Source organism: Capricornis sumatraensis, chromosome 3 (genome assembly GCF_032405125.1).
Source record: "Capricornis sumatraensis isolate serow.1 chromosome 3, serow.2, whole genome shotgun sequence".
NCBI lineage: Eukaryota > Metazoa > Chordata > Mammalia > Artiodactyla > Bovidae > Capricornis > Capricornis sumatraensis.
Genome location: NC_091071.1, coordinates 26289026 through 26302795, shown reverse-complemented (window position 1 = coordinate 26302795; position 13770 = coordinate 26289026). Strand labels below are relative to the sequence as shown.

The window sequence follows — 13770 nt, the reverse complement described above, 5'->3', positions numbered from 1 at the left end:
GTCTGAGGGGCAGAGTTCTTCCTTTCAGAATTCATTATACGACAAGACAGTTCTGGAATAATTCCACACTTGATGAATATGCCGAGATTGTAGCCAGGGAATTAACTGAATTGAGAGATTTCTTTAGTGTCTGTCTTTTCTGGGGCCATTTTCAAAGGCTACAGATTACTTTCTTAGCTAACTTTTTCTCCCATGGGGGAGATTCAGAACCCCTCACCACCCTCCATCTGATTAACTCTGATGCTCACCTGGTCCTTGTGATGTCCCAGTAGAATCATATTTAGCTATGACACTGTCCCATATTGTGGCAGTAGAGACAAATCTCAGGAAGACAGACAATTCCTGAGAGCCCAGGAGATAAAATCAAATCCAAACTATCCCATGTTTGCCCTCAAGTAACCGGTTCTGAAGACAGAAGTTCCTTGTGAGGTTTGGCAAGAAGCCTCTTCCAACCAGCAATGAGCCATTTTCTCTTGGTTCATTCATTTCTGGGCTCTGTCTTTTTGAGGAAGAATAAGTTCTCAGATCCTTCGTTTGAGTCCTTTTGGAGGGACCCCAGCAAATTGGGATGAAGAATGGGAAAGTAGTTAAGCACTTGCATTGGATTCATTCAGACCTGAATTCAAGTCCCAACCTGATCACTATGTGACTTTGGAGAAATTACTTAACTTTCCTGTGATTCAGTTCCTTCACTTGTCAAATGTGTGGAGGTAGGTGGGAGGGAGGTTCAGGATTGGAAACACGTGTTGATGTATGGCAAAACCAATACAGTATTGTAGAGTAAAATAAAGTAAAATTAAAAATAAATAAATAAAATGGATAACCAACAAAGGAAAAAAAAAAAGAAACTTTTGATACCTGGTTAACCAACAGCCGCTATGTCCTTATTGCCTGACAGATATGGATGTTACTCTTCCCTTTTTTCATTCACTCAACAAATATTTATTGGGCACACGTTGTATGCCAGGCACTGTGCTAGATACTGTTCTAGGCACTAGGGATACCACAGTGATCAAAAAGAGACAAAAGTGGGGAAAGCATAGTTAGGGAGTTTGGGATGGACATGTACACACTGCTTAGTGTTATGTGTCAGATGGAAGGGGAGCTTGGGGGATAATGGGTACATACATGTATGTGGCTGAACCTTTTCACTGTTCACCTGAAACTTCACAACATTGTTAATAAGCTATACCCCCAAAGAAAATAAAAAGTTCAGAAAAAAAGACAAATATTTCTGCCCTCTTGGGGCTTATGTCCAGTAGTGGAAAAGGCAATAAATGAAATAGATACCTTGTGCATTGTATTAGAAAGGGAAAAGTGCGACGGAGAAAAATAAAACACCAAAGGAGGCTTGGGGAAGGGTGTCATGTCTATGAAAAAGGAACTGATGGTTGGGTCAGCCCATTGTTTGGGTTGAGTCTTACTAAACACTTTGCAAGGAATTTTGTAAATGTCACCCATCACACTTTTGCAGCTGATTTGGGAGCTTGTCAGAACAGGTGTCATGGGCTCATCCTACAGGTGAGGCAACTGGCATTCAGAGAGGGTGAATCAGCCCCACACCTCAGTGAGTGCAGAGACAGCATTGGTACCAGACCCTCTTCGTGTCTGTTCTTCTAGGATATCTCATGTTGACCCTAGGTTTCCCAGGTAACTAGGTCACCTGGAAACAAAACTAAAGAGGGGACAGCATCACTGGCCATCTTCTGTGTAACGGGCCTGTTGCTGCACATCTTCCCCCCATCCCTCAGGTGGGAGAGCCGTGCGCCTTTTCCTGGGGAGCCAACACTGATGAAAGACTCACCCAGATGTTCACAAACTTACTTTGGTTTCCAGGCTTTACCTTTTCAAATTACAGTAAATCCACACAGGGGAGTAAAAAGCAAAATCACTGCTTAAACAGCTTGATTGTTTTTGCATGATAGATTCCCACACTCTGGGCCTCTTCCACCTTCTCTCAGTCCAGACCTAAGTTCCTGGTAGCCCCTTTCAACCCAGGAACTTTTCTGAGACCTGGGCAATATGTGATCTCTATTTACTCATAATTAACTAAAGCATACTTTTGCAGCTTATCGGTTTTGAAGGGAGTAAGCCAGTAAGTACAGCAGTCAATCTCCCTAACGCTGTAAATATTTTATTTTGGAGATTACTGCATAAATATTGTATTTGGATATTGCAGTCTGGGACATCACATTAAAATTGCAAGATGATGCTGTTATCCAATCTAATGGAACATGAAATTAAAAAGCTGGTCCATGGAAAGAAAAATTTTGCATGTCATCCCACCTGTATTTCTTCTCTCTCTCTCCCTCAGTTGTCTTGATTATCATGAAAGTTTTGATAAAGTATCTAAAATTTAAAAGGTTTAAGCACAGTTAATTGTACCCACCAGACATTATCATCTAATTGGCACCAGCCAGAGTCGAGATAGGATTTTCTTTTCCTTGCCTCAGTGTCTTCCTTCAGTGAATCAGTTACAGCCAAGTTTGGTGTCAGTAAGTGCCATTGTGAGTGTATTGAAAACCTTTCACCAAGTCGCTCCCCAGAGAGAACGTGGCTTTGCTAAGGATAGTGAATTTTACACTTGGAAAGAACATGTTAGGGAAAGGTCAGGACCAGGGACATTGGAAACCTGGGTCTTCTGGTTGGCCCTGTGTGTCTTCAGAAAAGTTCTCAGCCTCTTCTGGGACCCCATGCATCCCTCTAGTGCTTGCCCCACACCCTCTTCCTCGTATAAGAGTGACTTAAGAATGTCACAGCTAGTCCCTTGTCAGTCGCTAAGCTGTGTCCGACTCTTTGCAGTCCCGTGAACTGCAGCACGCCAGGCTTCCCTGTCCATCACCAACTCCCGAGGCTTGCTCAAACTCATGTCCATCAAGTCAGTTATGCCATCGAACCATCTCATCCTCTGTCATCCCCTTCTTCTATTGCCCTCGATCTTTTCCAGCATCAGGGCCTTTTCCAATGAGTCTGCTCTTCACATCAGGTGACCAAAGTAGTAGAGCTTCAGCATCAGTCCTTTCAATAAATATTCAGGGTTGATTTCCTTTAGGATTGATTGGTTTGATCTCCCTGCTATCCAAGGGACTCTCAAGAGTCTTCTCCAGTGCCACATTTTGAAAGTATTAATTCTCCAGCAATCAGCTTTCCTTATGGTCCAACTCTCTCGTCTGTAGATGACTACTAGAAAAACCATAGCTTTGACGGTAGGGACCTTTGTCAGCAAGTGATGTCTCTGCTTTTCAATATGCTGTCTAGGTTTGTCATAGCTTTCCTTCCAAGGAGCAAGAGTCAGCAATGATTTTGGAGCTCAAGAAAATAAAATCTGTCACTGTTTCCACTTTTTCCCAATCTGTTTGCCATGAAGTGATGGGACTAGACACCATGATCTTAGTTTCTTGAATGTTGAATTTTAAGCCAGCTTCTTCACTCTCTTCTTTCACCTTCAACAAGAAGCCCTTTAGTTCCTCTTCATTTTGTGCCTTTAGGGTGGTATCATCTGTATAACTGAGGTTCTTCATATTTCTCCTGGCAATCTTGATTCTAGCTTGTGAATCATCCACCCCAAACAGTACCTTAGAGACTACCTCACGCATCATTATTACAACTGGTGGTCTGTGGGCTGGATTCAACCTAGGGGTGTGCCTTATTTGTCAGAATTTTTTTAAGGGATTTGCAATTCTTTTAGAAAATGCATTCTCTACATCGTTGCTGATTCTACCTACACTGTTATCTTTTACTCAGCCTACCTCACACACTTACATTATTTGTCTGATCCCTGTGGGCATTTAATTTTACAACCTAGACCTAGCCCAACTTTGTCAGCTTCCCATGGGGAAAATTAGTCAAGGTCATTATTTTTCCAAACTCACCTAGCTGGTTACTGGTAGGGTCACGTTGTGATGAGATGAGAAGCACATTTTCATAGAATTAAGTCTCCTCACCAATAGCATCATTGTAATCACCATTTTTATTACACTAGCATCAATTTTGGGAGAAGGCAATGGCAACCCACTCCAGTACTCTTGCCTGGAAAATCCCATGGATGGAGGAGCCTGGTAGGCTGCAGTCCATGGGGTCGCTAAGAGTCGGACAAGACTGAGCGACTTCACTTTCACTTTTCACTTTCATGCATTGGAGAGGGAAATGGCACCCACTCCAGTGTTCTTGCCTGGAGAATCCCAGGGACGGGAGAGCCTGGTGGGCTGCCATCTATGGGGTCGCACAGAGTCGGACATGACTGAAGCACACTTAGCAGCAGCAGCAGCAGCATCAGATTTTTCTAAGAATTATATCTATTACACCATTGTGCTCAGTGAATGACCAGTGTCTGGGGGCAGGTCCTCTATTTGTGCAGAAGAAAGTGTTATGGGTGTGGGTTTATTAGTGAGGTCTCAGGCAGTTCCCTCTAGTGAATTTGTGGGAGGCTCAGTGGGAGAGAGTCTTTCTAGAATTGAGCGTGGCCAGCAGGGTGGGACCATCTTCAGCTGCTGTACTCTGCAGCTGCCTTGCAGTGTTCCAGTACCTGTAAGGTAGGCAAAAAGGAGGAAGCTTGGGTTAGTTCTAGTGAGTGCAGCGTCTGTCTTGGAGGAGACAGGCAACTCCAATGTGAAGACGGAGGTGAGATCTGTCATGAAGACACAAAACCCTGTAGACACACAATGGGGAATGCAGCCTGGCCTAGTGGAAAAGTGGCACCAATGCGCCACAGCCATGGCTACCTACTCTACCTGGAGGCTAAGAACATTTGCATCCGTCACAGTAGTGATACAGGTGAAATTGTTAAGGAATGTATTAGTCCGGACATTTTCCTTTGCAAATGACAGAACCCTATTCCAAAATGCCTTAAGCACATTACTGACAAGTCTGGGGGTGAGTCAGGGACAGCAAGCTCCAGGGTCTCAAGCAAAGTCATTGAAGCTTTGTCTGTGTCTATCTCCTCTCTCTCTCTCTTTTCTCTCTTTGTTTTTGTGATACCTTCATGGTCAGACAACCTCTATACTCATGGTGACAAGATGGCTGCCTGCAACCCTCAGCTCACATTCTTCCAGACAAAAATCCCCAAGAAAAGCCTTCCTTCCTAGTTTTTTCAGCAAAAATCCAGAACCCAGTCTCAGACTCAGCTTGAGTTGTTTTCCCATCCCTGAAGCAATTATGGCAGCCAAGCAGGTGGTATTCTCTGGTTGATCAAGCCGAGTCGTGTTCCCAACCCTGGTGCTGTGAGAGTTGAGGGTGGATGTCCAAAATAAAATCAGGGTGCGGTTCCCACGAAAGCAAGGAACGGATGCCGGGCGGACAGAGAGAAGGAAATGAAGTACCAATATGTGCTTCAGTGTGGAGGAACCTTGAAAACACGATGATAGCTGGAAGAGGCCCCACCTTGTGTGATTCCATCTCTATGAAATATCCAGACTAGGTAAATCCATGGATGGATGGCCAGGATCTGGAGGGAAGGAGAATAAGAAGTAACTGCTGATGAGGATGGGGGTTTCCTTTGAGGGTGATGAACTATTTTGAAGCTAGGTAAAGATGATGATTGCAGATGAACTAATTCTGTTGAAAGGTATGTTTTTAAATGGTTGATTTTATGTTGTATGAGCTAGAAGAGCAGCCAGATCAGAAAACTTGTAAATTATAAACTCTTAAGGAGACAACCAGCTCCTGAGGGGCAGGGATCATCTTTGCTTCTCCTTGCTTTCCACCAGGGCCAGCCCATGCCTGGCACATAGTAGGTGTGAAATTAATGCTAAGTGAAAATGAGCTGAGAGTTTGGGCTAGAAGTCTTGGTCCTAGCTCTGTTCACCCTCCCAGCAGCTCCATCCACCTTACAAGCTCTTTGACCTTTGATTTCTGTGTCTGTAAATTAGGGAATGCCGATTTTGCCTTGCCCGCCTCACAGAATCCTGTGTGTGTGCGCACATGTGTGTGTGTGTCCTAGAGGAGGAGTTATTAATCTGAGGTTCATGGATAGAATTTAGGGATCTGTGACTTGGATGAGAAGAAAGTGATTTTTTTTAACTGCCCTGGGTCTTTGTTGCTCTATGGGCTCTTCTCTAATTTCAGTGAGTGGAGGCTCCTCTCTCGTTTGCGGTGCACAGGCTTCAGTAGTTGTGGCTCCCAGGCTCTAGAGCACAAGCTCAACAGCTGTGGTGCAGAGTCTTAGTTGCTCCACGACATGTGGGATCTTCCCAGATCAGGGACTGAACCCGTGTCTCCTGTATGGGCAGGCAGATTCTTTACCGCTGGACCATCAGGGAAGCCCAGGAAGAAAATGATCTTAATTTTCACTAAATGCTAATTGAAATCCAGCTAAATATAGGATAACAAACCACTATAGTATTAGCAGTTGCTGTTGGAATCATATATTTCCTTTTTTGGTCCATTCTTCCTGTCGTGTCCCCAACAAGTGATTGAACTCGTGACCCTTGCGTTGTAAGTTCAGAGTCTTAACTACTGGACTGCAAAGAAGTCCCAGGAATCATGTATTTTTGAATCATATTATAGTTGATGCATCCATGTCTAAATATCATTTATGCTCACCTTTTCTTCAAAATTATAATAGTGTTTAGACCTACTGCAAGATCTTGTTATTAAGTGTGTTAAAAAGAAAACACATGTAATTACCATAAATTTTGTGTTTTAAAAAATATTTTGCAATCCTCTATATAGTGTGTGAATCAAGAATCATGTGAATTACTATGCCATCACTTTGGTATTTATGGAAATATTTTGTAACTGTGTATTTTTGTTGCATTTAAAAGCATTATTCTGCAGTGGGATAAATTTAGGAGTGTAGGATTAACAGATAGTTATAAGTAAAATAGACGATCAACAAAGATTTACTGTATAGCACAGGAAACTATATTCAATATCTTTCAGTAGCCTGTAAAGGAAAAGAATCTGAAATATATGTATGTGTGTGTGTATATATATGTATTTGTGTGTGTGTGTATAAAACTAAATCACTTTGCTATACACCTGAAACTAACACTGTATTGTAAATAAATATACTTAGTTTACTGATTAATTTTAAAAAATAAATTTAAAAATAAAAGCATTATTCTGAGATGAGGGTCTATAGCTGTATTCACCAAATTCCAATGCATCTGTGGCATGAAAAGGTGATTTCAGAAGTTCTCTAAAATGGAAGCAGATGTAGCAGATGATCGTTGCCATCTAACTGTGCTGGACAGGCAAGTGTCCTAAGCGCTCTAAGCCTCAGTGTCTTCATCTATAAAATGGGCATAATAGTACCCGCCTCATAGTGTTACAGAGACCAGCTTCACTTGTGAAGATCAAATGAGAAACTACACACAGACCCTCTAGCTCAGCACTGAGCATGTAGTAGTGCTCAAAAAATGGCTTTATGGCCAAAACCTTCCCAGACAGACAGTAGTTTTGACCATTTCTTTTGGACTCTGGGTTGAGCTCTTTCATGGCTAAGCATGACTTTGTCTTGTCCAGGTTCATCCGGAAACAGGGCCTGGACCGGCTCTTCCTGGAGTGTGACGCCCACATGTGGCGCCTGGGGGACCGGCGGATCCCAGAGGGCATAGCTGTGGATGGGGGCTCAGACTGGTTCCTGCTAAACCGGAAGTTTGTAGAGTATGTGACATTCTCCACTGATGATCTGGTGACCAAAATGAAGCAATTCTACTCCTATACTCTGCTTCCTGCCGAGGTGAGTATCTGGGGAAACGTCCCTGAGAAAGGTAGGGGCTGGCTCTAGCCTTTGGAGCAAAGTGGATGCTGAATTTTCGGTGAAGCTACATGAGGATTAGTACATTGTCCTCCAAACATCCAGAGGAAGATGGGGAACTGTGCGAGCTACCAGAGACCTTACTTTCACCATACGACCCCTGGTCCAGTCCAGTCTGGAGGGAGGTATTTGTATGGAGGAGATGCACAAGGCTGCCACCAGCCATCTATACAGTGTCTTTAAAAGTGTAAAGTAAAAAAGGCAGTTCTTCCTCAAGACACTTGGCTCCCGTTGGTCATAAAGTCATCACAATACACTAATTTTGTTACAACAACTTTATTGCCATTTTTTAGAAAATTGCTATTGAAAAAAAATACAAAGCTCTCATACCTACAATGTCGATGGTACCCACAGGGTTGTGCCGTGCATAACTTGCACAATTGTATATGCTGGCTTCTTTAGAGACACCTGTATCAGCTTTTGACAGATGCTCCAGTCCCCAGTCCTGTAAAAGCTTTTCCAGTAGTTTTGGCCTCATCAGTCACATCAGAAGTTCCAGTGATCGCCACACCAGGGCTACTCTTGGGTTTGCTCTACCTCCTGCATTGGCAGCCATTGTGGCCAAATGCTTAGGACCCACTATTTCTTGTTAGCTTTTGCAGCTATTTGAAAAGCTCTCAGAAGTCTGTGACCACTTCTCAGACCTCAGGGTGGGAACCTGTCTTAGTTCAGGGTACCAAAACAAGATACAGAAGAATGAAGGTACTTCTTGTAGTTCCAGAGGCTAGAAGTTGTAGGTCAACGTGCCAGTGTGGTCACGTGCCTTTTCTCTTTTTGGTTGCAGACTGCCTACTGACAGTCCCCACTGTGTTCTCACATGGCATAAGGGGTGAGGGAAGGACACTAATCCTATTTGTGTGGACCCTACCCTCATTACAATCACTTTCCAAAGGCCCTACCTCCTAACACCATTACATGGGGGTTAGGGTTTCAACCTATAAATTTTGCGGGGATGCACACATTCAGTCCATTTCAGAAAGTCCTGTGTGTAAGATTGCAGGCTATTCTGAAACAGCCCCAGCCCCATCTGGAAATGGGTAGGGACTCAGTGCTACAGTGTTGCTCCTGACAACAGCCAGCAGACCTGGGCAGAGAGATTCTAGATTAGTTCCCTGACCTCTAGTTCACTTTCACCCTAATCTCTAACTTCAGAAAACTCCAGTGCTGGCTCTGTTTCCATTGAGCCTGTGACACCTCCCATGAATGGCCCACCATTCCTGGCTGTGCCGCATCTCAGGGCCACTCAGGTTCTGTGTTTCTAGGCCAAACAAGGCAATGAATCTCATTTGATGGTTTCTACATCCCTCACCAACATCTGGGGCAGGGCCAAGCTCTGAGTAGGGCTGACTGCGGACATAACTCCTAAGGGATGATGGGCTTGTCATCACTGGGTCAGGTTTTGCTATTCTGTACACATGTTAAGTCATCAGCTTTTAATCATGTTTCAGCAAAAATCACTTTCTCAATTCCAATAACCTCCTCATCCATTATCTTTTCTGTATCATTACAAAAGGACACAGGACAATTGATAATCGGGTACCTACCCCACTGCTTGATGGAGAATATGTGCCTGGAGAATATGGGCTTTTAGACAATTCAAGCTTAAAATGCAGGTTCGCAGACATGTCATTTAGCATCACAAGAAGGTCAGCTGGGTGGTGTGGATAGAGCCTCATTTTATCCACTCAGCCATTGAGAAGAGACTATTTGGGACTTTCTTTGATTTAATCAAGGTGTGCATCCCAATGCTGGCTCTCTCTGTCCCACCCACCCCACCCCCTACCCCACAGCGCACCCAGGCATTTTACATTCCAATGTCTCTATTAGATACCACCCCCTGCATCCCAGCATTTCTGCCCTGCGCTTTTCCCAACCCTCCTCTAAGGGATGAACTTAGGAGAAATCTGAAGGCTGTGCCATGAGTTTGCAACAGGTGGACACGTATTCCCCAATAGCTTCCCCTAGGAAGCAGACAGCAGGGGAAACCCTGGTATCTGAGGTTGTTAGAAAACAGTGTCCAAATAGAAGTCAGTGTGTGTGTGTGTTTCTTTCCCCATCTCTCTCTCTTTCGGCAGCTCCAACAGTGTGTCTCTGCTCTGGCCTCTCTTTTCACTCTCAGCATTGCATTTTTCTCAGATTCCTAGAAGAGGTTGGCCAAGAGTCTCAGGAATAGGGGGAAATGATGGTGTCTGGTTCAGCACCACGGACAGCGGGAAGCCTCGGCACACCCCCACCTCCTTTCCTCTCTGTGTTGTAGTCCCTCCTCCTGTGACTGGGGCAGGAGGGCATCCATGATTCTGGCCTCCCTCTCCCAGGAATGAAATTCCAGGGCTTCAGTCTTTGTTCCAAAATATCTCAGACTGAATCCCTTTGGTTTCAGGTCTAGCTGTTTATAAAATCAAGAGTCCTTTGGCCCAGGGTTTTCTAGAAAATTGTCCCAATGTTTTCCTCTGGTCCTCAGGTGTTGACATACCTTGTGCTGTGCTTAGTCACTCAGTCATGTCTGACTCTTTGTGACCCTGCAGCCTGTAGCCTGCCAGGCCCCTCTGTCCATGGGGATTCTCCAGGGAAGAATACTGGAGTGGGTTGCCATGCCCTCCTCCAGGGGATCTTCCCAACCCAGGGATGGAACCCAGGTCTCCTGCATTGCAGGCAGATTCTTTACCATCTGAGCCACGAGGGAAGCCCAAGAATACTGGAGTGCGTAGCCTATCCCTTCTCCAGTGGATCTTCCCAACCCAGAAATTGAGCCAGGTCTCCTGCATTGCAGGTGGATTCTCTACCAGCTGAGCTGCCAAGGAAGCCCTTAAGGGACTTTTTCTCCCTGCTGAACGGATGTACTGGGTCATAAGAGATGTCTTGAAATCAGCTTCTAGGCTGCTGGGAAGAGACTTCTTAGAAAAACAGAGCAGTAACTGCTAAGCAGAATGCCACTCTGGACAAAACTTCCAGGGTGCTCTGGCTAGGCCTGCATGGAACTAACTCCATTTGCAGAGAGAACAGCTGAGTCTGCAAGAGAGTCCCTTCACTGTCAGGTGGTCCCTGGGAAGGACCCCAGCCCAGCCCAGTCGAAGGAGACTGGGCGAGGTCTCAAGCCAGGCCCTTCTCTCCCCCGCAGTCCTTCTTCCACACGGTCCTGGAGAACAGCCCCCACTGCGACACCATGGTGGACAACAACCTGCGCATCACCAACTGGAACCGCAAGCTGGGCTGCAAGTGTCAGTACAAACACATCGTGGACTGGTGCGGCTGCTCCCCCAACGACTTCAAGCCGCAGGACTTCCACCGCTTCCAGGTGAGCCGCCACCCCGCCCGCCTGCCGCGCCTTCCAGCCAGCATCTGCAGGTGGCCAAGGCAGCCCCGCAGGTCATCACGTCCCACACGCTCCAACCCCAGCTATTGATAATGACAACAACCTCCACAATAGCCAACACTTACTGATCACTAACACCATGCAAAGGACCATCTAACTGCTTGGCCCGTGTCGACTCATTAACCCCACAACAGAAATAGATTATTTTAGAGATAGGGAAACTGTGGTAGAGAGAGATCAAAACCTTTATGCAAGGTCACATAGCCCAACATATCTGTTTGCAAAGGCTGTACTTGCATCCATTTCTCTATGCTGCTTTTTGATCAGAATCTCCTGAAATATTTGTTTAAAATACATTTTTGGGTACAAACTTGGTTAGAGTGCAGAGTTTCTCAACCTCAGCACTCTTAACATCGTGGCTGGATAATTCTGTGTTAGGGTGGAGGGATGTAGGATGTTTAAACAGCATCCCTGGCCTCCGCCCGCTAGATTGCAGAAGCAGCCCACTCCCCTCCACTGTGACAACCAGGATGTCACTGTTTAATGTCCCCGTGGGGATCCAGTAGCACCCTGCAGACATGACAACCAGGAATGTCTTCAGATATCACCAGATATCCACCGGGTGCAAACACATCCCCATTCGAGAGCTTCTGATCTCCAGTGAGGCTCAGGAATTTTTATTTTTAATGTAACAGACTTAGGGAAGTTCTGATGAGAAGCCAGGTTTATAAACCATTGTGCTCTGTGAACTTAAAGAAGTAACAAGAAGAAAGGTGCTTGCCATCACAGGTATCTCTGCAGGGCCGAGCAGTTCACGCTCTAGGGAGAGGAGAGGCAGAAGGGTGGCCAGTGTCCATCTGCTTCCCATGAGCCCCAAGGGTGCCTTGGACCCAGACCTATTCAGGATGGCAACCTCTTTCCATCCCACGTGAGCACACCTCCTGCTCCCTCCAGGCCAGCACCCTGAATTCTTCCTCTTCTCCTCCTCACCATGCCCAGCCTCAGCTGCCCAGAGCACACATTCACAGGCCACTCTGAGGTCACTAGAGCTACCACGTGGAGATGATATGCTGCTCTCCAAACCACTAACTTGGAGTGATGGAAGGTGTTGAGGGCGGGGACAAGAGTGCCGGGCTGATAACCCAATCCAAAGTGTCCCTCCTGCCTCGCTCTGGCACATAACTCAACCATCCACGGGAGGACCCGAACTGCCCCCATGGAGCTTCCAGCCTCTTAGCCCGGCTTCTCAGAGTGTGGTCTGTAGAACAGCAGCAGCAGCATCACCAGGGAGCTTGTTAGAGATGCAGAATCTCTGGCCTGCTGAGTCAGAATCTGCATTTCAACAAGATCCCCAGGCAACAGGGGGGCTGTTCTGTTTGAGAAGCATGGGGTTGGGGTCTTCTGTGTCCCAGGCTGTGTGCCAGGTTCTCTGCAGGTGTTGGCTTCACTGGGTAGAAATCATCTCCATTGTGCAGGTGGGGAAACCAAGGCACAGAGCGGGGACTTACTTGTCCATGGACACGCAGTAGTGGAGTGGTAGGGTGGGAGGTCCCACACGGGTGTTTCCAGGTCCAGACAGAGCTTTTTCCACAAGACCCTGCTGCCAGCCTGATTCCACACCTGGTGGAATGCGGAATACACAGCGGGTTTTGTCCCATCATTCGTATTCCCTCAAGGTTCCCACCTAACGCCTTTCGCCTGTGTAAGCAGTTGCTGCAATGAGTATTCTTGAGGCCTGTTTTTGGTGGAAGACTGAAAGCTACCCAGGGGCCTCCTCAAACCCATGTTAATTGAGGTTGGGCGAACTTGGGTGACATTTTAGCTCCATTGTCTGTGCATAAAGGGTCTGCTGAGCAGAAAGGGATGGCAGGGGGAATGTTTGACCTGTTCAAAGGGGGACAAAAGAAACACAACAATTCCCACTTTTGTAGAGGATCAGTCTTCACCCTCATTGCAAAGGACCTTCATCATTTCGAGCAAGGAGATAGGGCAGTTCTTGAATGCACTGCCCTTCTTGGGCCATTCCAGGGCAGCAGCGTTTGCATTCCAGTCCCAGCATCCTGGGGACATCGTGGTCCCTGCTAAAGATGAGCTAACATAGAGACCGAGTCACATGCTCACAGCTCTTCACAGCAAAAAAAGATCAAGAATATTTCTCAACGTCTAGACTCAAGAAACTGCTGCCTATAAGAAACTCTGAGTTTTTATGGAAAGAACTCCAAGGACGAGAACTATAAACATAGAAACATGCTTTTTAGGAGCTCCAGGTATGATCAGAGAATCTTGGGAGGAGAAAGGAGGCTGCCCTGCCGCTGACTCTGGTGCTCTGCCTCCAGAAAGGGAAGACTTAGAAGTCCCTGTAGCAGACTTAAAGGCGTAGGGAAACAGTCTCATAACAGCTGCTAACACTGTGTGTCAGATTCTATGCTAAGTACCCATATTATTGTACCCATTTTAAGGATTGGAAAAACTGAGGCCCTGGATGACTTCCCCATAGACATATATAGCTCGAAAGACATAGAGTGAGAATTTGAACCCACATGGTCTGGCTCTTTTTAATGCTCCTATAAGGGAACTGAGCTAACCCCTCGACTGCAGAGAAAGGGTAGGGGGTGGGTGTCCCAGATGTCTGTGAAGCAGAGAGCAGATGGGATATTCCAAAACATTAACAAGAGTTTTTTTGTTATTGGGGCTTCAG

At 45.9% G+C, this 13770-nt stretch overlaps 1 protein-coding gene across 1 annotated transcript in view; it reads left to right on the top strand.

The window, feature by feature from the left end:
- Window positions 1–13770, top strand: part of XYLT1 (xylosyltransferase 1) — a 346872-nt gene that overhangs the window by 310300 nt on the left and 22802 nt on the right. Inside the window, exons 7-8 of the mRNA XM_068968807.1 lie at window positions 7465–7681; window positions 10878–11054. Of these exons, the coding sequence (XP_068824908.1) occupies window positions 7465–7681; window positions 10878–11054 (394 nt within the window). The remainder of the gene's footprint in view (window positions 1–7464; window positions 7682–10877; window positions 11055–13770) is intronic.